We start from the raw sequence: 25,770 nt of genomic DNA on the forward strand, positions 1-25,770 counted from the left end.
CATTTTTAAAACAAAAGGAAGTATTACTAACAGTTTATTTGTGTAAAATAGTATTTTTGAATATGACTTTGGTCGGTTATTCGTTAGCTGTTAGCAAACAACAAATGTCATGAAAAATGTCGTAATAATAAACATGATTCTGATTCTAAAAGTATAACAGCTGTCAATGCAAAATAGCCTCCTTTTTGCATTAAGATGTAAATACAAAAGGATTTAAAAGGATCTGGTGCTTTCCTGGAGTATATAATGAATAAACTTCTCGAACTTCCAGCCAGGTATAGGTATCAATTATAACCGATTTTTCAATGATATACTCTTTCATCTTCATCCTTGTACCCGGCTGGAAGCCTGAAAAGAGTTTATTCATCCAAAAGGGATGTTATTATTGCAAAATCAAACTTAAAAGAGCAAATTCACACCCCAAATCAGCACCAGCTATATGTTCTTGTCCCAATCACAACTACAAAAGGGCTGATTAAACAACATAAATAAGCAAAATCTAAAGATGTAAGAATCCAGAACACAAAAATGGGAAACACAAAGAATAATCACCAAATGCAGCATCTTTTGCGAAAAAAAATATAGGATTTCAAACTTCGAGATGCCTGGGTTTAAATGCATCTGTCCAATGCATTATCAATCTACAATGTATCAGCATTTGTTCTATCTTTAACTTTATTCCAATTGACTGCATTGGGGAAAAATCACATACTGCATAGTCATAGTCATACAATATTGAAACACATTCTTCAGTCCAATTAATTCATGCTAATCAAGGTGCCTTCCTCTGCTAGATCAATTTGCTTAGTTTTGCCTGTATCCCTCCAACCTTTCCTATCCATGTACCTGTCCAAAATATTTTCTAAATATTCCAACCACCACTTTCTGCGTCAAAATCTTGCCCCTTCTGTTCAAACCTATTTCCCATCACCTTAAACCAATGTCCTCTACATTTAGACTCCTGTATCCTGTGTAAAAAATACTCCAACCATTTATCTTATCTATGCCCCTCATGATTTCATAAACCTCTACAAGGTCATCTCTCAGTTTCTTTGCTCCAAGGAACACACTGCCAGCCTATCCAGTCTCTCCTTAAAACTCAAGTGCGCTACTTCCAGCAATATCCATGTCAACCTTCGCTGCATCCTCGAGCTTAATCACATCCTTATGGAATGGTGACCAGAATTACACAATGTTCCAAATGCAGCCTCATCGATATCTTGTGTGCTATAACATGATACTGCATCTCTTGTACTTGATGCCCCTTCTTCACTACCTGTCCACCTGTGTTGCCACTTTCAGGAAAATATTAACTTCCAACACTGGGATCTCTGTTCTACAAAACTCATCAGGGCCCTGGCATTCTCTATGTATGTCCTGTCCCAGTTTACCATCTCAAAATACATCACTTCAGATTTGTCTCAATTAAATTCCATCCGCTATTTCTTTACCTCCTTTCCCAGTTGATTTAAATCCAAGTCAACCTTCTTCACCATCTACTAGAGCAGCAATTTTGATATCATCCACAAAAAGGTATGAATCAAGCAAACTACATGTATACTCTGCGACCACTTTATTAGATACAGGAGATACACAATAAAGTAGCGACTAATCGCAATCTGGCTTAATATCAGCAGCATATGTAGTGAAATTTGTTTTCTTTGCAGCAGCAGTACAATGTATAATAGAAATAACTGAAGTATAGTAATATACATTTTAAATAGTTAAATAAGTTGTGCAAAAATAGGAATTAAAAGTATTGAGCTTGAGTTCATGGGTTCAATGTCCATTCAGGAATCGACGGCAGAGGGGAAGAAGCGGCTCCTAATTCGTTAAGTGTGCGCCTTCAGGCTTCTGTACCTCCTTCCTGATGGTAACAATGAGAACAAGGCATGACTTGGGTGATAAGGGTCTTTAATGATGTAAGACGTCCTTTTGAGGCATCACTCCTTGAAGATGTCCTGGATATTATGGAGGCAAGTGCCCCTGATGGAGCTGATTAAGTTTACAACTCTCCGTGGCTTATTTCAATCCTGCGTAGTACCCTCCATTCCCCCATACCAGACGATGATGCAGCCAGTTATAATCCTCTCCATGGTACATCTGTAGAAATTTGCGCGCATCTTTGGTAACATACCAAACCTCCTCGAACTCCTAATAAAAATTAGCAACTATCATGCCATCTTTGTGTTGTGCCAGCAATATGCTTGGAACCTCAGAGATACTGACACCCAGGAACCCGAAATTGTTCACCTTCCACTTCTGATCACCCTATGAGAACTGGCGTGTGTTCCCTCATCTTACCCTTTCTGAAGTCCACAATCAGTTCTTTTGGTCTTACTGACATGAGTTCAAGGTTGTTGCTACAACACCATTCAACTAGCTGATATATCTCACTCCTGTATGCTCTCTCATCACCATCTGAAACTCTGCCATTAGTTGCATCATGGTTATAAATGACATGTAAGCTGTGCCTAGTCACACAGTCACTGGTGTAGAGTAGAGCAGTGGGCTAAGCACACATCCCTGAGGAGAGCCAGTGTTGACTGTCAGCAAGGTGGAGATATCATTTCCAATCAGCAAACATTGTGGTCTTCTAGTTGGGAAGTCAAGAATCCAGTTGCACAGAGAGGTACAGAGGCCTAGGTTCTGGAGCTTTTTGATCAGAAATATAGGAATAATTGTGTTAAAGGCTGAGCTGCAGTCAACAAACAACATCCTGACTTAAGTATTTGTATTGTCCAGGTGATCCAGTTCTGGGTCAAGAGCCAATGAGATCACATCTGCTGTAGACCTATTGTAGCGATAGGCAAATAGCAGTAGGTCCAGGTTCTTGCTGAGACAGGTTTCTTCCAGCCATAACCAACCTCTCACAGCACTTCATCACCATAGATGAGAGTGCTACTAGTCTTTAAGGCAGCTCACCCTGCTCTTCTTGGGCACTGGTATAATTCTTGCCCTTTTGAAGTATGTGGGAACTTCAAACTATAGCAATGAGAGCCAAGTGTATTTCTTCATGTTCGTGGTCTTCTGCTGCTGTAGCCCATCACTTCAAGATTCATAGATGCTCTTCTGCACAGCACTGTTGTAACGCCTGGTTACTTGAGTTACTGTCACCTTCCTGTCAGCTTGAATCAGTCTGGCTATTTTCCTCTGACCTGTCTTAGCAAGGCATTTCACCCACAAAACTGACACACAATGGATTTTTTTTTGTTGTTTTTCCACACCACTCTCTATAAACTCTAGAGACAGTTATGTGTGAAAATACCAGATAAACAGTTTCTGAGATTCTCAAACCACTCTGTCAGGCATCAAACATTCCACAGTCAAATTCACTTAAATCTCATTTCTTCTCCAGTCTGAACAACAATTGAACCTCTTGACAATGTCTGCATGCTTTTAAGCATCCAGTTGCTGCTGCAAGGTTCACTGATTAGATACTTACATTATCGAGCAGGTGTTCATGTGTAACATATGAAGCGGCCTCTGAGGCTACGTCCACACTAGACCGGATAACTTTGAAAATGCCGGTTTTGAGTAAAAACAATAGGCATCCACACTAGGCGTTTTTCAAAATATCTCTGTCCACATTAAAATGGATATTTGGGCAAATCTACTCCAACTGGGCATGCGCAGACACATCTACAGAAAACGAGCAAAGAGGAAACGGTATAATACTTACGTTTCCGCGGCGGCATTGTGCTATTTCCATTGGTCAAAAACTAGAGTACCAACAACAGCAAAAGAAAGTTTTCAACAATGTCTTCGAGGAATACAAAGAAAACCTCCGTTGAAAAAAGCAGACCGGACTCCTTCATTTAGACAGACAATGAAGTCCAGCTGTTTCTGCGAGTTACAAACGACTACAAAGTCAGCAAAGCAGTGGAGAACGTGGAGATGTTTAACTCCAAACAAGCTATTAACGTAGACAATAAAGTAAACAACATGCGCATCAAGCCGTCCTCTACCCAAGATCAACAAGAGAGTGGAATCTTCTGCTGCCAGACCTGCGCAGAATTTCTGGCATTAATATTTTTAAAGATAGACTCAATCAAATCAATTTAGGGGATCTAGTCAAAAAAGCTCACTTTACAATTTAACTCTCAAGCCGTTCACACCAACCGCGCATTATAACAGCCATCCGGCAGTACTTGCGCAGCACCAAGGAGAAGCAGAAAAACCATTGTTGTTGTGGTGTTGTCATGACAGCGTTTTTAAATATCTCCGTTTACCCTGTCCACACTGCAAAGCGCAACAATCGTTATCAAATTTACACACTCTGGAGAGTGTTTTAGAAAAGCTCCTTTTTTGGGGGATGAAAACGCCTTTTCAATGTGGATGGAGGGTCAAAACCAAGAGAAAAAGCTTCGTTTTTAAAATTATCCGGTGTAGTGTGGATGTAACCTGAGCGTACATAGCAAACAACAGGGATCCCAGCACTGATCCCTGTGAAACATGACAGATCACAGGCCTCCAGTCTGAAAAGCAACATTCCACTACTAGGTCAATTTTGGATCCTATTAGTCTTGTCACCCTGGTTCTCACTTGATCTAAACTCTAAACCAGCCTAACATGTAGGACCTCATCAGAAGCCTTCGATGAAATCCACATACACAACATCTCCTGCCCTGCCTTCATCATTCCTCTTGGTAATAAAAAAAAATCAATCAAATTCATGAGACAATTTCCCATGCACACTATCCTCAACAAGTCCTTGCCTTTCCAAATCCAGATGGATCCTGTCTCTCAGAATCACCTTCAGCAAATATCCTCACTACCAATGTTAGGTTCACTGCAAACAGAGTTAATATTTTCTTTAAATCTGTAGTTCCGTCTTGGTCTTGCAATCCTTAAGGCACAACATCATTCGCCACCTTCCAGCCTTCTGCTGCCTCAGCTATGGTTAAGATACAAAAAAATCTCTGCCAGAGCACCAGCAGTTTCTTCGCTTACTTTCTAAATTACTAAATATACTAACTCACGCTCCAGCTTCAGTCGCTGCAATGGAGAATTCATTATTAATATCCCAATGATTTATTCAAATTTTCCTTAGCTGGACCATTTTAAAAAGCGGTAGTCCACCCTACTTTAGGAACAGTTATACTTAATACTGGATCATTCAGCTATTATAATCTTAATAGGACCACTGTCATTCATCTATTGTGCCAGATTCAATTTAATCCAACAAGGAGTGCTTTACAGAACATTAGGTTGAATTGCAAGTAATGATTGCCTATTTGTATCCCAATTTGAGTAACTATCCAAGATTATTTGATAGACTTTTGTCTTAGATCACAGTTTAAAGTGAAGTATCTCTGTAATTATTGCCCTTTATTAAAGAATTTTATGATCTGTGCTCTACTGAGCAGCAGAACAAATAGTGGAAACCTGCAATAAATATTTCAAACATTAGCATTTTTTTTAGTAATGCACTACCAGTTAAGAACTATTGAACAGAAAAGTGCATTAAAATATTAAAGATCAAGGACAACGACACTAAATCAAGTGGAATCTGCTATACCAGCTCTTTTCTGTTACAGCAGATTCACAATTGCAGCTTGAGATACAATAAGGCTTATTAAAGTACCATTTGTAGTCAGGGAACAATTTTGTTTCCTGTGAATGTGTCGTTTAAATGGTCTTATTGTTCACACTACATGGTAAATTGTTCGGCTTATGAGATCACATTACTGTTCACAGCAGCGTGGACTTGTTATAAAAGCAATCCTCTCCTGACTGGGTACAAGAATAGGAATCAAGGAACCACCGATATGGTAACGCATGCCTAAATCCCAAATACCCAAGGGCAAATTCTCAATTTCTTTTTACACCTTGAACTTCTCAGACTGAAACATTAGAAAGGTCTCGGCCTGAAACGTCAGCTGTGCCTCTTCCTATAGATGCTGCTTGGCCTGCTGCATTCACCAGCAACTTTGATGTGTGTTGCTCAAAGTATACTTTCTTCCCCATTGTCATCCACGTTGCTTCAATGCCTAATCCCAAAGCAATTTATACTGCAAGATAACTTTTTTTTATTCTTGTGCTGGTACGAACTGGACATAGCTTTAGAATCAGAATCAGGTTTATTAACAACACAAACACAAGTAGGTGCTGGAAATCCAGAGTAACACAGAAAATGCTGGAGGAACTCAGGAGGTCAGGCATCAACTATGGAAATGAACAACAGTCAAAATTTCGGTCCGAGACCCTTCATCAGAGCTGGAAAGGAGGGGGGAAAGAAGCCAGAATCAAGATTCAAAGTACATTTATTACCAACGAGATTTGTCTTCCTAGAGACAATCACAAAACAAAGAAAACCATGGAGCCAATTAAATCCCCTCCCAACGTGCAAAGAAATGTCAAATAGCACAAATGGCAAAAAAGAGTGAGAAAAAACAGAATATAAAACAAAATCAAAAGAGTCCAGTCATATTCACAAACACAAGATGAAGGGTCTTGGCACGAAATGGCGACTGTTCCCTATTTTCCAGAGATATTGCCTATCCTGTTGAGTTCTTCCAGCATTTTATGTGTGTTGTCAGACATATTCAGGTCAATGCAGTTCAGGCCAATCCAAGGTTGTGTTGTTCAATATCTGCAGGGCACCCTGATCAAATTTCCCCAAAAAGCAATATATTAAAAAAAAAGAGCAATGAGAAACCAGAAACACATCACAACATGAACTACAGAGTCCAATCCACAAACCACAACCATGGAATCAGGCACCATCGGGGAAGAGGGAGAACAGCTGGACACAGGGACCTTCCTCCGGCAAGAAGCTGGTGGACAGTACTGAACAGCAACTTGCCTTCACATCTCACCTCAATGATTTCAATCTTCCTCAGCTCTTTAATCACTGAGAAATAAAATCAATCGTAAGCTCACGACCTGCCTCCTGGCTTCTTGGCCTCAAAGCCACAAGTTTCACTTGTCACAGACCCCGTGACGGGAATAAAGAACCAGCAGAAATTGAAACCACTTTGGAGTCTCGTATTGCTATAAACTACTAATATTTATTAGTAACTACGCAATACAGTAATATAAATGTAAATAAATCAGGGAACAGGTTAGTAATGATTATATATAAAAGTAAGTGTGTGGAATATATATGTATGAAAAACCAAGCTTCTTTAAGTCTAGGGGTAAAAAGATACAGTCTTACGATGTTGAGTGAAGTTCAGTTCGTGGTATTTAGTTGAGTAGTGATGGGGGAGAGGGGGAGAGGGGGAGAGGGGGAGAGGGGGAGAGAGGGAGAGGGGGAGAGGGGGAGAGGGGGAGAGGGGGAGAGGGGGAGAGGGGGAGAGAGGGAGAGAGGGAGAGAGGGTCTTCAGGTGAGCTGATACTGTCGATCTTCTCGTCGTCCTCCGAAATCCTTTACAAGTCACCCACTGTGACTTTAAACAGGGGGACCGGTCTTCTGTGGTGGAGCTATCACCCAAGCGAGGGTGGACACAGACAACTCCCCACCAGTCAACCCCCTCTCCTCAAACTGGAATAGCAATTTGGATCGATCCGCCTGATCGATCCTCCAAAACCCACTTTTTCTGCGGGCACAACAATGCTCATTCAGTGTCCAGATCATGTGTCCTGTGTCCTGACGTCTGTATCATCTCACCTCCCATTTATTTCACCAGGCTGAGCATCACCTGTCACTCAAAGAGTCCCTCCTTCCTTTGTCTGTAAAGGAGAGCACAAGCAGGCAACCTGTCCTTGGAAGTAACATCAATAACCAGCTGAAAATCATAACATCGAGTGTCTACCGCCTTCGGTCACCATAGCAACTTACGAGCTGCTCGGTGTTGTCTCCAACTCCAAACTCAGTAAAAATCCAAAGTTACTTCCGATGCCTTAAAGTGACAGTCCAACCATTAATCTTCGTCTCTCTCCCTCTTTTCAAAAGCAACATATCGGTGGTAAATAACTTCGTCTCTCTCTCCTTTTCAAACAAATTATCAAGATAAATGTCTCTCTCCAAACAGTTAATAGGGGTACTCCTGGATCCCCTCACACACTCAAAACCTCACAGAAGACTCTCGGAGACAACAGAGCACCAGATTACTCAATAGGCCTGAAAACACACCAAAGTGTAGATCCAGAGTCCCAACAGTAGCAGGACCACATTTGAAAGAGCAAGATATAAAAATGAAAGTAGCTTCATGAAATATCTGGAGGATGTCACCCTTGGATGCATTGTTCACTGCCACCATCTTCTTCCAGAAGAAGGTGGAAGATGAAGTAAGAAGCTGGGAATAAGAGGTTGAAAATGCCCTTGAGTACTCCCGCCAGTTGGTTGGCACAAGTTTTCAAAGCCTTCCCTGGTATTCCATTGGGGCCTGCTACTTTGCAAGGGGTTCACCCTCCTGAAAGACAGCCCGACATCAGCCTCTGAGACAGGAATCACAGGGTGACTGGGTGCAGCGGGGATTCCTCTTCAGTAATGGCCCCACAATGGTATTGTTTGAATGCTGACAAAGCTAACTAAATAATAAATGAAACTTGTATACAGGACATTCAAGTTGGCATGGTGTACAAGTTGGCGAGCATCCCGGAGGTCAAGGTTAATGTAAAACGGATGGTTGTTCAGTGGTGTGTACTTGATGGGCCACAGGGCCCATTTCCCTGTTATTTCTGATATGATGCTGCACCGTATCTTCTTGGTTAAGGGTGGAGTGGGGAGGATGAATTGTTTTCAAAAGAGAGGATAGGAATCAAGCCAGAGGTGGCAAATTATTTGGCCTCTTCCTTTGCTGCTCCAATATTTGCTGCTCTCATGACTCAACCTTTGGCCAAATTAAGCCCTTCCATTTAGACTCTCTTCAAAAAGGGACTTACACTATAATTGATGATCTTCTATGAATCAGGGGATACACATGAATGCAAACCATTCAAAGCACAGAACAGCAATTAATTACATAAGTGTCAATTCATCTAAAAAAAACAAAGCTATCCCACTCCTCCTGCCAGACACATATCATTGTATATTCAAGCAACATACATCAAAGTTGCTGGTGAACGCAGCAGGCCAAGCAGCATCTATAGGAAGAGGCGCAGTCGATGTTTCAGGCCGAGACCCTTCGTCAGGACCAGCAACTTTGATGTATGTTGCTTGAATTTCCAGCATCTGCAGAATTCCTGTTGTTTGCGTTCATTGTATATTCAGTTACCTTAAATATTTGTCCAATTTAACACAAAGGTGCAGTCAGCAATAAGATATTTTGAGCAGTTTTCAATTAAAATCAAAAATTAAACTTTTTTTCCAATCAACATTTCAGAGCTGAATCATTAAAATACAGTACAAGGGTCATAAAACATCTTGGAATGTTTTTACCATGTACTGAAATAAGATCTGATTGCATCTTCATCACATATTCTTCAGCTGATTAATTTACTTCGTCAGGTTTTTTGCATAGTAATCATACTAAACAATTCCCTTAGAAATCAACATACAAATTAAAACTACATAACTCAGTGTAACAGAACAAACTTATAAGAATTGATGTGCCACAAAATAGATTCAAGGTTGCAATACTAACAAATGTTCTTGCTCCTTTTTTTTAAACCACAACAACACAATAAAGTGGCCACAGTGTAATTAGGTACCATCTGTACCTCACAGAGTGGCCACTCAGTGTGTTTGCGGACTCTGCAGCTGTAGTCAATCTACTTCAAGGTTTGACATGTTGTGCATTCAGAGATACACTTACATGCACCACTGTTGTAACACATGGTTATTTGAATTACTGTTTCCTTCCTCTCAGCTTTCTTTTTGTATCAAAACTATAAAAGTTTATTAACAACACGTAGACATAAGACAATCAATATTTACAATTATACTTAAATTATTCTATGGTCACTACCATCTATTAAAACAGTCTATACCGCAGGGAGACCACCGCTCACAGAAATCCTGCAATGTGCTCCCTCTCCAAGCACAGCTGGTCACGGACATATCTTCAGAAAAGGGGCCTGCAGTCAGCCTGGGCAGCGCCCTCCACGTTCCGTCACCTAGACCTGTGAATCGTCATCTTGGCCAGGCCCAGGACCAAGCCCACCAGGAGATACTCCTCTTGACCCGCCCCCTTCCGACTGGGTTCCTGTAGATGAGTAACATGGGACTAAACTGCAGCCAGAATGGCAAAGCAGCTCTCTGAGGAATTCAGAGCTGCTGCAACCTCTCGCATTCCGTATATGCATGGTACACCGACTCCTCCCGCCCACAGAATGGCCAGCTGGATGGGGTGTCAGTGAATCTGCTCAGGAACCTGTTATTCAGACACCTGCCACCCCAGGTCCCCAATGTACAGGGGAAGCACCCCAGTAAAGAGACTTCCACTGGGGACCTCCTCCACTGCCAGATGGTAACACGTTCCACTAAGGCGTATCTGGTCGGCAGACAAAGGCAATTTTGTTTTCATCTAATGCAAACATCTAACTTTAAGATTTAAAACAACTGCTACAAAGAATTCTATTCAACAATACCAAAATGTCATTAATTTCAATCTTTCACCACCCAAGTAATTGCTAAAATACAATAGTTATCCTTAGGAAGTTTCATGATACAAAAAATACTAATGACTCCATTTTCTTCTCTCCTCCTACTAAGCTTAATTCATTTAAAAACTCCGATACTTGTCCGATTAATATCCATTTCCCCAGTAAATCAACTAATTTAAGGAACTAAAGGTTAATTTCAAAGTACTTTGATGTACATGGCTTTCATAGTGAAAAACCACATTCAATACACTTCTCTACTTTCAGAACAGTGGTGCAGCTGTCTCACGCTCCAGTGACATGGGTTAAATCCTGATGCTGTCTATATGTCGTTTGAATCTTCTTCCTGCAAGTGTGCCGGTTTCTTGTGTTCTGGTTTCCTCCCACATCCTTGGTTGGTAGGTTCAATGTCCACTGTAAATTATCACTACTGTAAGTGAATACGAGGATCACAGGGCTAGGGTTAATGAGATTGCCAAGGGTAGGCATAGATTTGATAGGTCAATTTATCTCATTCTGTGCTTTAAAAAGTGATAAAGTTGAAATATATGTTATGATTGATCATAAAATTAGTCTGTTACTCTACTTTCTAAAATTAAGAGATACTGTGAAAACAAGAGATTACAGCTGCTGGAATCTAGGGTGACAAACAATCTGCTGGAAGAACTCAGCAGGCCAGGCAGCATCTGTAGGAAGAGGTGCAGTCGACGTTTCAGGCCGAGACCCTTCGTCAGGACTAACTGAAGGAACGGGGAGGACTCTTCCACCCCAACCGATGACCCCTTCTCTAAAAGGGACTCGGCCTGAAACGTCGACTGCACCTCTTCCTACAGATGCTGCCTGGCCTGCTGTGTTCACCAGCAACTTTGATGTGTGTTGCTTGAATTTCCAGCATCTGCAGAATTCCTGTTGTTTGCTGGAAGAACTCAGCAGGCTGAGAAACATTTATGGGAGGAAAGGAATCGTTGATGTTTCAGGACCTGAAGCAGAGTGGTGATCCACCACGCTGACTATTCCTTTCCTCCAACAGATGCTGTTTGACCTGCTGAGTTCCCGCAGCAGATTGTTACTTTCTTAAGAGACAAAGTGTTAGGCCCCAAACAACCACCAATGTAGTGATGAAAACAATTTGAAGCTAAAAATTGAGAAAGCTCAAATAACTGGCAGGATTGTAAGGAAGGAACGCGTCATGACAAGTTTAAAAAAGACTAAATTTTTTAAAATGCACTGTCAGATCAGCAAACGCAGTAATGATTGGTGGATGAATAAGACCAGGTTTTTTAGCAGCTCTTTTCAGTAGGTATGACAGAAGAGTCAATAAAAGGAAGTAAGGAAATGGCAGAGATTCTGAAAAAATATTTTATGTTTTCCTTGTAGAAAATACTGAAAGCATTCCAATATTAGTATAAAATCTGGAAGCAAATGGGAAGAAAGAATTTTAAATAATCAATATTCACAAGGAAAAAGTAAACTACTGAGTAAAAGACAGCCAGATCACCGAGACCTGATGATTTGCATTCCTATTGTTTAAAAGAGGTAACTGCAGAGGTAATGGACAGTAGTTATTTTCCTCTAAAATTTCCTAGTATTTATAACTTTTCTAGGAAATTAGAACTTGACCAATGAGTCTATTCAATGAGAAAAAAGAAAGCAGCAAAATAGACTAGCAGCCTTTCACTCATCGAGGAATTCACTGGAATCCAATTCAGAAGCAACAACAGAACATTTCAAAGATAATTATACATAAAACAGGACAGTGGAGGCCCATCAACCCAAGATGTTATGCCAGTTTATATAAACCTACTCGACAATCAATCTAATCCTTACTTCCAACAAAGCTAAAACATCTCAATATCTCTTACATCAACGTAATAATCTCAGAATCCTCTTAAATGTCCCTATTTTATCATCCACAATTCCAGCAATATGTTCCAAGCACCTACCTCTGCCATCTCCCCTGAACTTTCCTCTACTCATCTTGAATACATATCCTTTGGTATTGGCCAGTGCCAGCCTGGCTATCCATTACACACAAAATACTCTGCAGATGCTGGGGTCAAAGCAACACTCACAACATGCTGGAGGAACTCAGCAGGTCAGGCAGCATCCGTGGAAACAATGAGTCGATGTTTCGGACCGGAACCCTTCTTCAGGCTGTCCATTATATCTATGCTTCTCAATCATATACGCCTCTATCAAGTTTCCTCTCATCCTCTATTGCTCCAAAGAGGAAAAACCCTATCTCATTCAACCTCTGCTCATAAGACATGTTCACTAAACCAGGCAATGTGCTGGTAAATCACCTCAGCAACCATTCTAAAGCTCCCACATCCTTTCTGTAATAAGGCAGAAGACAATACTTCAAAACCAAGATTCAGATTTAATTTATCAAAGCATACAGTGAAATGTGCATTTGCATTGACAACCAACACACCCAAGGGTGTGCTGGGGCAGCCCGCAAATGTCATCACACATTCCAACACCAAGAAAGTAAGCCACCCACAATGCTTGGCAGAACAAAAAAAAACAAGTGACAAAACAACAACAACAAAACAAGCCATGTTCCTCCCTCCTACCCACCCACACAGTCCTCCAACCCTAGAACAGGCCATCTTTAGACTCACACTCACAAACTCAGAGCTCCGGCCCTCAGACCTCGACTTCCAGACTTTTGATCATTCTTCAGGCTTTGATCTTTGGTATCAACACCATGATCCACTGAACACCAAATACTGGGCCTGGAACTTTGAAAACCTTTTTTTTTATATTGTTTGAGAATACATCAGTCTGTCAAGAGTAGTTATTCTCTATTCCTACCAGCTGTGTTGTATAAAAAACTTTGTGAACTTTCCATGTCAAAGTGTTTGCTTATGTAGCTGAGCAGCTTGCTCAGCCACTTTATAGGGAACAAAAGACAGTATTAACCAGTGTTTTTAAAAACGCAAACACGAGGAAATCTGCAGATGCTGGAATTTCAAGCAACACACATAAAAAATGCTGGTGAATGCAGCAGGCCAGGCAGCATCTATAGGAAGAGGTACAGTCGACATTTCAGGCCGAGACCCTTCGTCAGCACTAACTGAAAGAAGAGATAGTAAGAGATTTGAAAGTGGGAGATCCAAAAAGATAGGAGAAAACAGGAGAGGGAGGGATGAAGCTAAGAGCTGGAAAGTTGATTGGAAAAAGGGATATGAGAGGATCATGGGACAGGAGGCCAAGGGAGAAAGAAAGGGGGAGGGACCTTCCCCTTTCCAGTGTTTAACTGCAGTCACATGCATACCAAATCAGGTAGTTTTCATCCATTTTTAAAATACAGCCTATGGTAACATCAATAGCCAGTTTTGCTTCCATAAATAGTTTAATGGAATAAAAAAGAACACAGAAATGCTTCACTCCAAGATATTTATTACAGATAGGCAACAGGGTGACCTATTGGGGCACCCATTGAGAGAAGGGTAGTGCAGTCTGATGTGACCAGAATGAACATTAAATTTTCCTGAATGCTATTGGTATCACTTTGCTTTGGAAACTGAGGTAGAAAACCTCCGTTTATTAAAGCAGAACGACTCGTAGCAAAGCAAATATAGCTGCTCCTCATTTAACGAAGGACACTTCTGATGGCATCATTTCTGGTTTATCTGTCACCCTTGTGCCTCTCATTATCATTCTGGAGATGTGCAGTCCTTTCATCCCCCGTCTCCATCTCTTCTGCTGTTTGTTGTTTGTCTCTGATCCTGGAGACCTGCATGCCTCTCCTCCGCTGTCTCTTCTTCTCTCATCTTTTTTTGTCCTGATTCTTTGATCCTGGAGTCATGCGGCCCTGGCCTCATCCGATTCTTGTTCTCTCCCTCTCCTTGCCACTTCCCGACGACGTTTGGCGTCATCTCTTGACCATAATGTCCCCCTTCCCTTTCCATGCGGCATAATTAGGCTGACCATTTTTTTTACCCTAATGCTGGATAGAAGATGTGAAGCACTAACACCAAAGGCTGCTGATTATTCTTGATGATGTAGTTGGTGCTCTCCTAAATGGACGTGATATAGTCACCGCTGTCCTTTGACTGCAGCAAAGGGTTTTATGGGTGTCTTGAAGTACATCATTACAATAAATTTAATTATCTCTTATTGATGGAAGGCAATTAGATCTGTCCCAATCCTGCACATGCTGATGGTGATTAGCAGAATGTGACCCCTCGAAATAGAGCTGACCTGCCCTTTTGCTCTGGTAGGTGTCACTGCTGAGGCTGGCTGTGCGCATGTGTCGGGCTGTCGCATCCCAATTTCCATGATGGCTGATCGGCTCTCAGGTTAAAAGGGAGCCTGTTGATTTTGGCGAATGAGCAATTTTATATGAATATATAACCCTGAACTTTGCCTGCATTCTGTAAGTTAGCACATTTTAATTCGATTTAGCCAAAAAAAAGTGCCGCTGTAATGTACCGTTTGCACTAATTGGAGGTCACAAACAGGCAGACAGCGCATGAGAGTTTTAGTAGTATATAGACAAGTTAGAGCAGCTTAATTGTTTAAGCAGTCAATTTATACATCAACTGTAACAAAATATGAAAAGCAGTAAAAACATGGAGCCCTCCATTATTTCTATGACTTTTAATTACTACAAAAATTGAAAGTTTCTCTATATTGGCCAATGATACGTTAAATATATAGCCAAATATTATCCTTAACACTTGGTTGCTTCTCAGCTCCATGAAATGAGAAACCAAGCAAGCTTCCGACTTTTTTTTAACAAATTTATTAGTTTGATTTAATTATCCATTTTGCAGTCAGAAGATGTCATTTTATTCCCGCTTTGTTTGTTAAAATGAGTTAAGGCAGAGAATCCTACTTCACACAAATATATTGAACTGAAAGACAAAAATCACTCTCACAGCATAGTAAGCAAGAGTACAATATTCTACAACAGTATAGTACCATAATGATGAAAAGCTCATTTTAGTATATTCTTTCCACAGATTGTGAATGCACAGTAAATCATTAAGTAAACTAACAAGTAAATCAATAAGCTGAGGTAATTCGTCCCTACTCAGACATGTTTTCCAATTCAACACCCATGTGATGCCATATCCATTCGTTGCCCTTGTGTTGCTCACCTGGTAAATAATCACAGAATTGAGTACCTCCTCCTTACCAATATTAACCACACAAACATGTTTATTGTTTATACCAAAATACATACAAAACATCTTTAAATAAACACTTAGATTTCCTTTCGACATAGAAGGCCATTCAGCCCATTAAGTTCACATCAGTTTTCAGAGCAATACCATTCTCTGGTACTTCTCCACATTCTACTCAATTCTGTCCAGATTCTACTACACTAGAGAAAACTTAATGGCCAAATAACTTTCAAACCTGTGTGTTTGGAATAAGACAGTAAGATACAGGAGCAGAATTAGGCCATATGGCCCATCAAGCCTGCTCTGCTATTTCATCATGGCTGATCCATTTCTCCTCTCAGCCCCAATCTCCTGCCTTCTCTCTGTATTGCTTAATGCACCAACTAATCAAAAATCTATCAACCTTTGCATTAAATATACATAAAGACTGGTGTACACAGCCACCGGTGGCAATGAATTCCACAGATTCACCACTCAGGCTAAATAAGATCATCTCCATTCTAAAAGGATGCCCCTCTATTCTGAGGATGGTCTTAATAATCCCCCACCATCAGAAACATCCTCTTTACAACCACTCCATCAAGGTATTCCAACATTCGATAATGAGGTCACCACCCCCCCCCTTTCTTCTGAATTCAGTAAGTACAGGTCCAGAGCCATCAAACGCTCTCGACATGATAAACATTTCAAACACAGAATCATTTTGTGAACCCCCTTTGAACCCTCTCCAAAGTCAGCACATCATTTCTTTGATAAGGGACCCAAAATTGCTCACAATACTCCAAGTGAAGATTCATCAGTGCTTTGGGAAGTGTCAATATTATATCCTTGTTTTTGAATGTAGGTAAAAACCAAAACTAGCATGCAAATTCCACACAGACAGCATTGCAAGATTGCTGATGCTGTGTAGCAGTGAGTGAGTCAGAGAAAAGTACAGCCAACTCAGAAATAGACTATTTGATCCATCGAGTCCAAGCTAAACCACTTAAACTGCCCAGTCCCATCAACCTGCTCCTGGACCATACACATCCATACCACTACTATACATGTACCTATCCAAACTTCTCTTAAATGTTGAAATTGAGCTCACATGCACCACTTCGTTAACCCTCCGATGACCCTCTGAGTGAACAGGTTCCCCCTCGGGTTCCCTTTAAACATTTCACCTTTCACCCTTAACCCCTGAACTCCAGTTGTAGTCAGACCCAACCTCTGTGGCTCAAGGCTGCCCGCATCTACCCTATCTATACCCCTCAATTTTGTCTACTTCTATCAAATCTCCCTTCAATCTTCTACATTCCAAGGAATAAAGTCCTAACCTATTCAATCTTTCCTTATAACTCAGGTTCTCCAGCCCTAACAACATCCTTGTAATTTTTCTCTGTACTCTAAAACTTATTTACATCTTTCCTGCAGGTATGTGACCAAAACTGCACACTAGACTCCAAATTAGGCTTCACCTACATTTTATACAATTTTAACACAACTTCCCATCTCCTGTCCTCAACACACTGATTTATGAAGGCCAATGTGCCAAAAGCTTTCTTTACAACCCTATCTACCTATGCCTCTACTTTCAGTGAATTATGGACCAGTATTCCCAGATCCTTCTGTTCTACCACATTCCTCAATGCCCTACCATTCCCTGTATAATACCCACCCTGGTTGGTCCTAACCGAAGTACAACACCTCACACTTGTCTGCACTAAATTCTATTTGCCATTTTTCAGTTGGTCCAGGTCCTGCAAGCACTGATAGTCTTCTACCTTGTCCACTACATCCCCATTCTTGGTGCCATCCACATACTTGCTGATCCAGTTAATCACATTATCATCCAGATCATGGATAAAGATGACAAAGAAAAATGAACCCAGCACTGATCCCTAAGGCACTCCATTTGTCACAGGCCTCCAGTCAGAGGGGCAGAAATCTTTTACATTCTCCCATTTGGATAAGTAGGGCAACACAGTGAGAATCATGTTTTTGATTTCTCAAGTGCCTTCATATCCTACAGCCCTCATTGCTGGGGGGAAAAGCTCCATTCAATGCAGGTTGCCACTTCCATTATATCCTAGATAATTGATTACCTGACTGGCAGACCACAGTTTGTGTGGCTTCAGAGCTGTCTACACTGTATACCTGTCTTTAGATAAAACACTGAGTCATGTCATCTGCAGAAATTCCCTTATGGCTCAGCAATAGCTGGGTATATAAAGGGAGGATGGGAGAATAAATACAGAGCCCTGGTGGAGGACTTTGTCAAATGGTGCAAGTTGAATCGTCTGTAGTTCAGTGTCAGCAAGACAAAGAAGATGGTAATTGACTTTAGGAAGACTAAATCTGCACTACTCCCGGTTACCTTTGATGGTGAGGACATGGATTTAGCGAGGACCTACAAGTACCTGGGGGTGCACCTGGATGACAGACTTGAGTGCAGCACCAACACAAAGGCTGTGTACAAGAAGGGCCAGAGTCGCCTCTACTACTTGAGGAAACTGAGGTCCTTTAGAGTATGCAGGCCTCTCCTTCACATGCTCTACCAGTCTGTTGTCACCAGTACAATGGTGTGCTGAGGCAATAGCATCCACACAAGTGATGCCAACAGGCTCAATAAACTGATCAGAAAGGCTGGCTTTGTTATAGGAGTCACACTGGACACAGTGGAGGCTGTGATAGAACAAAGAACCATACAGAAATCCTGGCAATTCTGGAGAATGTTTCACACCCTCTGCATGCTCTCATGGCTGATCAGAGGAGCACTTTTAGTAATAGACTAAGACAACTGCACTGCTCCAAAGAGCTCTCTCTGAGGTCATTCTTACCCTTGACCATTGGGCTCTATAAAGAGTCAACTTTTGGCCAAGGAAGTGATGACCCACTCCTGTTAAGCTGTTTGAGGCAACTTATTTTTTATTCTTTCTACTCCTCTTCTGATATTTGTATATCTGTGCACTTATAATGCTACTGTGACACAGCAATTGCCTTTGGGATCCATAAAATATCTACCTAATGACCACTCTCTGACTTCTCCCACAAAGCCAATATCTAATTCAATTTACTATCTCATCTTGGAAGCCAGGTGACTGAACCTGCCTGACCAATCTGCCATACAGGATCCTGTCAAGTGCCTTACTGAAGTCCATATAGACAACATCCACTGCCTTGCTTTCATCAACTTGCCTGGTAACTTCCTCAAAAAACTCTAAAGCTTGGTTAGACAGGACATGACCTAACACATAAAAAGCTAAGTTGACTATTTTTAATCAGTCCATCTATCCAAATGCTCATATCCGGTCCCTTAGAATACCTAATAACTTTCCCACTACTGATGTCAAGCTCACTGGCCTATAATTTCCTGGTTTATTTTTAGAGCCTTTCTTAAACAGCTTGAGAACATTAGCTATCCTCCAATCCTCCAGTATCTCACCTGTTGCTAAAGATGATTTAAATATCTCTGCTAGGGCCACTGCAAGTTTTGCTGTTGCCCCCTACAGGGTCCAAGGGAACACCTTGTCAGACCCTGACTTGCCTCAGGACAGCAAACAGCTTCTCTTCTGTAACCTGTATAGGGTCCATGACCTCACTGCTGCTTCACCTCACTTTTTATAGATGGTGTCCATCTCCCGAGTACATACAAACGCAAAAACATTTAAGATCTCCTGCAACTCTTGACTCCATGCAGAGATTACCATTCTCATCCTCCACAGAACCAACTTTATTCCCTGCAATCCTTTTCCCTTTAACATATCTGTAGAATCTTTTAGGATTCTCCTTCACCTCAACTACCAGGGCAACCTCATGTCTTCTTTTAAGCACCACATTTGTTCCTACCTGTCTATATCTGCTATGCACCTTATTTTATTTTCTCTTAAGCAAGGCTTCAATCTGAAAATCAAGGTTCCTTAAACATGTTATCTTTACTTTTTATTCTGACAGGCACATACAAGCTTTGTACTCTCAAAATTTCACTTTTGAAAGCCTCTCACTTACCAAGTACACCTTTGCCAGAGAACAGCCTGTCCCAATCCACATTTGCCAGATTCTTTCTGATACCATCAAAATTTGCCTTTCTCCAATGTAGAATCTCGAACCACAGACCAAACATTGTTTTTCATATTTACTTTAAAACTAGTGGCATTATGATCACTAGATGCAAAGTGTTTCCCTACAAACTTCTGTCACCTGCCCTGTCTCATTATCTAATTGCAGATCAACTCCTGCACTCTCAATGGGACTTCGTTGTATTGATTAAACTTCCCTGAACACACTTGACAAACTCAAGCCCATCTACTCCTTTTACAGTATGAGAACCCAATATGTGGAAATTTAAAAATCACCTACAGTAACAATATTTTTCTTGAAACAGAATGTAATCTCTCTACGATTTTGTTCTTCAAAACACCATGAACTGTTAGGTGGTCTATAATATAGCCCCAGTGCTTCTGCTAACTGCATTACTAAAACATTCAAGTATGAAATGAATCAGTTGCTCAGCTTTGAACAAAATAATTGCTCATCTCAGTAATGTCTCACACAATCAGGCACTATCCTTTCTTCCGAATACACTTTATATTTGAATTACACTAATAAGCTATTCAATGCCCTGAGCGCCCCTGGGCACAGCAGGGAAATTTCCAGTGCATTAGTTTAGCAAAGTATAGTTTACCCAACAAAGTATTTCATGAGAAGCCTCTGAATATTATTTCGTCAGTATTTGCAAAAATATCCCCAATTTTAAAGGATGCATATTTTAATTAAAAACTAAGCGATAAAACTTACCAAGAGGTTACAACATTCCACAAGTAAAACCACTTGCATTTCTGGTGCAACTCTTTACTATTCTAAGAGTTACACAATTTAATACATGGAAACAATCTGTAATAACAGCAATCTAGTTCAATAAAACCCAGGCTAGGTTAGCCCCAGATATTTAGAACATAAAACGGCACAAGAATAGGTCCTTTGGCCCATAGTGTTGTGGCGAACTCATTAAACGAGTGTTTAAATTCTTAACTAAACAATTCCCTTCTGCCTACACAACGTCTAATGTACCTCTATTCTTTGCATATTCAGGTACCTACGCAAGAACCCCTTAAACGTCCCTATCATATTTGCTTCCACTACCACTATGGCTGCACATTCCAGGGATTCACCACTCTGTGAAAGCAAAACCTGCCCTGCACATCTCCTTTGAACTTAATCTCTCTCACCTAAAATGCATGCCTTCTAGTATTAAACATTAGAAATGTTGACAAATGGCCGTTCGAGAATATACCAGGTCTTCGCGAACCAGGAGATCTGCAGGAATGCAGTTTACTGAGGGCTAGATCTGTGGCATTTAAGACTGGCAATCCAGAACTCTAAACACCCAGACATAAAAGCAAAAAGGCAATGCTATGTGAAGTTAGAGTGATCATTGGATGCACGATAGCTATGGCAAGATTTGCACACCATTACTTCTGACAAATCAAAACCTAACAGCATAAATGGCAGCAGTGCTTCACTCCGCAATGAGCTCAATGCCTTTTATATATGCTTCGAAAGGGAGAATAACACTACACCTATATGAATCCCCACAACCTCTTGCAACCCTGTGATCTCCATCTTAGAAACATCAACACAGCCTTCAAGAGAATGAAGCCTCACAACGCAGCAGGCCTCGATGGTGTATCAGGCAGATACTAAAAAACTGTGCTGACCACCTGGCTGGTGTATTCAAGGACATCTTCAGCCTCACTGCTGCAGTCGGAGGTCCAGTAGGCTTCAAATCTGCGTTAATCATACCAGTCCCAAGAACAGCAGGGTGAGCTGCCTCAACAACTACACCCAGTAGCACTCACATCTACTATGAAATGCTTTCAGAGAATGGTTATAACTAGAATTAATTCCTGCCTCAGCAAAGAGCTGAACCCCTGACAATTTGGCTAAGGCTAAAACAAGTCTATGCTGGACGCAATCTCATTGGCTCTCCACTTGGCTTTGGAATTCCTTGACAAGACTCATGTCAATCTGCCACTTATTGATTACAGCTTGATGTTCAACACCATCATCCCCCCAGTATTAGTCAACAGGTTTTCAAGACTCTGTACCTCCTTTTGCAATTGGATCCTTGACTTCCTCATCAGACCATCTCAGTGCAGATTAGTTAAAAAAATTTCTTTGCTGACAATCAACATAGGTGTAGCTCAAGGATGCATGCTTAGCCTACTGCTCTATTCTCTCTACACTCTGACACTCATGCTCAAACACCACCTACAAATTCAATGATATCACTGTTGGTAGAATCTCAGATAGCAGTATAATTGAGTGAGATTAATCAGTTGGTTGAGTGGCATTGTAACAACCTCACATTTAGCAGAATCAAGGAATTGTGAACTTCAAGAACAGAATGTTGGGAGAACACTCATTGGTCCCCTTTGAGGGGTCAGTGATAGAAAGGGTGAGCAGCTTCTCGTTTCTGCGCATTTAATGCATGGGTTTTCTCTGAGTGCTCTGGTTTCTTCCCACATTCCAAAGACATATCGGTAGATTAATTGGTCATTGTAAATTGTGCCATGATTAAGCGAGGATTAAATCAGGTGATGCTCGGTAGTGTGGCTCAAAGGACTGATTCAATGCTGTACCTCAATAAATAAATGTCAGTGGATCTATTCTGGGCCCAACATGTTGAGGTAGTCAGGAAGGCGGCCATGAGCAGCTCGAATTCATTAAGAGTTTCAGGAGATTTGGTAGGTCATCAAAGACTCTTGCAAATTTCTATTGTATGGTGGAAAGCATCCTGACTGGTATAGAGCCTCCAATGCACAGAATTGCAAGAGGTCACAGAGGGCTGTAGAATCAAACTGTACAACCCTCCCCACCATCCAGAACATCTTTAAAGGGGCAGTGCCTGAAGGAGGAGTCATTAAGGACCCTCACCTTCTGTGGAGGGAGGGGATCTTTGCATTACAACTATGAGGGAGAAGACACAGGAGCCTGTAGACCCACATTCAACATTTTGGGAACAATGTCTTCCCCTCTGCCAAATTCTCAGTGATCCATGAACCCATGCTAGCTACCTCATTATTCACATTGTCCACTATTTCATAACTGGTAGTGATTTTTTTTTAAAAAAAGTCAGGCAATGCAAAGCAACAAATTTCAGGACACAAGTCAGTGACAATAAACCTGATTCTGATAAATTTCAGCCTTGGGGGAAAAAAGATACCAGCTGTCTACTCCATCCATGCCTCTGAACAATCTTGTAAACCTCCATCACGTCTACTATCAGCCTCCTGTGCTCCAACTAAAAGAACCTAACATTGTCCAACCTCTCTTTATAGCACGTCCTCTCCTTCAGGTAGCACCTTAGTACATTTCTACACCCTCTCCAAAGTTTCTGCATCAATTATCCCATAACCACATCCCCAAGAACCTATTGGGTAATTACAACTGCCTAATGGGAGTTTCTCTGCACAAACTGATTGCTATTCTCTTAATTTAGAAGTAGACAATACTTATGTTGTTGTCTTCTTCCTTCACAACAATTTCTTTCTCTCGATTAGCCTCAATACTGTCTAATTAACTTGCAACAAACTAAAGGAAAATTTGTTGTAAGTGTAAGTGCAATCAATTCAACAATGTGAATTGCTCCCCATTCAGTCGACTATAGCTAATTCGTTCCACCGTAGGCAAATGGAATGAAAGAACCATTACCAGTTACACCTAACCTCAAATTTCTCGTTTCTGGAAGGTTCTGCTTAATTAATGTTACTCTTCTGGTTCTGAAAGTGACATCACCCAGAAGTTTGAAGAATAGAGTTACCAGTGTGAGTACACTGACATACAGAACCACGAGTAACTACTGTTTACTTTCCTCAGTCAACTTTTCCTCCCATTGCCAGCCGACACTCAGCACCGGGCCGGGTACCTAAAACTGCAGAGTGATCCAGACCCGGGCCTCCCTGACTGAGCCTTCCCTCCGCTCTCTGAACTGGACTGAAGTCTACAGGGAGAGCCGCACAACGAGGCCATGCCGGCCGTGGAAAGGCGTCGCTCAAAACCTCCGCCTACCAGCAAGACGAGGGTGAATATGGACCATCCCCATACGGCCTCGGTGAGCACCGACCCCATTTCCAAACAATCTCAGCCGCCTGCCAACGACCGCGACGTGTATACGCAACCGCTCCTCTACGTACTCGCGCACCCGAGACGTGCGCGTCGCCGCCCCTCAACGAGCTATGTGCGTGTGTGCGTCACGGCCTCAAAGGTGCACGCGCTCAGTGGCGCCAGCAACTCTCGGAGGTTGCTCCCTCATTACCGATACGAGGACGTGGTGTTTGAAGATTGAAGCTTCAAACCAATAACAAAACTCATGGAGTGAGACCTATTCTCAGCAGAGAAAAATCCTTCGAATTTACTGGAAGATGAAGTAAGTAAATGTAAAGGGATCTCTCCCACACTGACAACCCCAGCACCAAGGTCCTAGTTGTATGACATCCACTCCAATGAGCAATCTGGTTCATGTGCCCGACGTTAAACTCCTAAAAGAGTTATTCTCGTACGAGTTTTATAATAAGAGGTTATAAGATAGAAGAAAAAGTTCAAGGATATTCTCAAAATCTCCTTGCAAAAAATGCAACATCCCTGCGTGAATGCTCCAAGTGAAGAAATATTGGCGATGACATTCAGAACCTGGCATCAATTCATCAAGAAGGCACAGAAGCCCTGTATAGACAATAGAAAGAATGCACTATATGAAAACTACCACCGTCCTGTACCATCAATCATCTCCTGCCCCATCTGTGGTACAATATGTGGGTCTCACAATGATGTCATCAATCTTCTCACAGAGTAGAAGCAAGTCATCATTGAGTCCCAGCAGTCCATATAGCATGTTCCTGTGTGTTCCCTGGGATCATAAGGCCCAAGCTATCAGATGTGTAAGTGCCGGTATCTGCCACTCACTAAGATTGTTTAGTTATTTGGCCTTGTAAAATTATTAGCAGTCTCTTGGGTTACTCTGCTAGATGTCAAAAAATCTTGAAGGATGGAGAAGGACATGACAGATATGCAGAACTGAAAGCAAAGCATTAAGTATCACATACAGACAAGATTAAGGAAAATCCCAAAGCATTTCTATGAGCAAATGAAAGGCAAGAGAGTAAACAGAAAGAATGAGGCTTATTTAGGACCATTATTTTATTTATTTAGCATGACGGCACGGAGTAGGTCCTTCTGGCCCTTTGAGCCACACTGCCGCAGCAACCCAACCACTCTGATTAACCCCAACCTAATCACTGGATAACTTACAACGACCATTTATCCTACCCATTACATCTTTGGACTGCGGTGCAAACTGGAGCTCCATAGAGAAAACCCACATGCATTCCACAGGGAGGATATACAGAGTTTCCTTACTGAATGGTGGTGGAATTGAACTCCGAACTCTGGAACACCTACAGCTGTGATAGCATTGTGCTAACCACTATGCATATGAAGGGAGCGGTGTATATGAATGAGGGCCTAAATGAGAAGATTAGAAGCAGCTGTTATCAGGAAAGTCTACATCTGACATGTAAGTCATTGAAAGGCCAGCTGGTCAGAATTCAAGACGAACATGTTCCTAAAAGGGAGAAATACGGGGAACATTAGATGACAATATATATTGCAAATTTAGTCAAAAGTAAAAGGAAACATTATGTAAGATTTAGGAAACTGAAACTGGATAGGATGCTTTGTGGAATATAAAGGAAATAAAAGAAAACTTCCTTTGGGATTCAGGAGGATAAAGTGGACTATGAAATATCTTTAGCAAGTGGGATTGAAGACAATCCCAAACTATTTCATACACACATTAAAAACAAGAGCAACTAGGGAAGGGGTAGAACTGCATAGGGACATAATAACAAAATTATGCAAACAACAGGAATTCTGCAGATGCTGGAAATTTAAGCAACACACATAAAAGTTGCTGGTGAATGCAGTAGGCCAGGCAGCATCTCTAGGAAGAGGTGCAGTCGACGTTTCAGGCCGAGACCCTTCGTCAGGACTAACTGAAGGAAGAGTGAGTAAGGGATTTGAAAGTTGGAGGGGGAGGGGGAGATCCAAAATGATAGGAGAAGACAGGAGGAAGATGCAAAGAATATCATGGACGAAATGA

At 41.4% G+C, this 25,770-nt stretch overlaps 1 protein-coding gene across 1 annotated transcript in view; it reads right to left on the reverse strand.

The window, feature by feature from the left end:
* The window catches only part of lmbrd1 (LMBR1 domain containing 1), a 206,305-nt gene extending 182,512 nt beyond the window's left edge, over positions 1-23,793 (reverse strand). The window contains exon 1 of the mRNA XM_063040281.1: positions 23,682-23,793. Coding sequence (XP_062896351.1) covers positions 23,682-23,741 — 60 coding nt within the window. The 5' untranslated portion in view covers positions 23,742-23,793. The remainder of the gene's footprint in view (positions 1-23,681) is intronic.
* Between the last annotated feature and the right edge of the window lie 1,977 nt (positions 23,794-25,770).

This window comes from Mobula hypostoma, chromosome 2, assembly GCF_963921235.1.
Source record: "Mobula hypostoma chromosome 2, sMobHyp1.1, whole genome shotgun sequence".
Lineage (NCBI taxonomy): Eukaryota > Metazoa > Chordata > Chondrichthyes > Myliobatiformes > Myliobatidae > Mobula > Mobula hypostoma.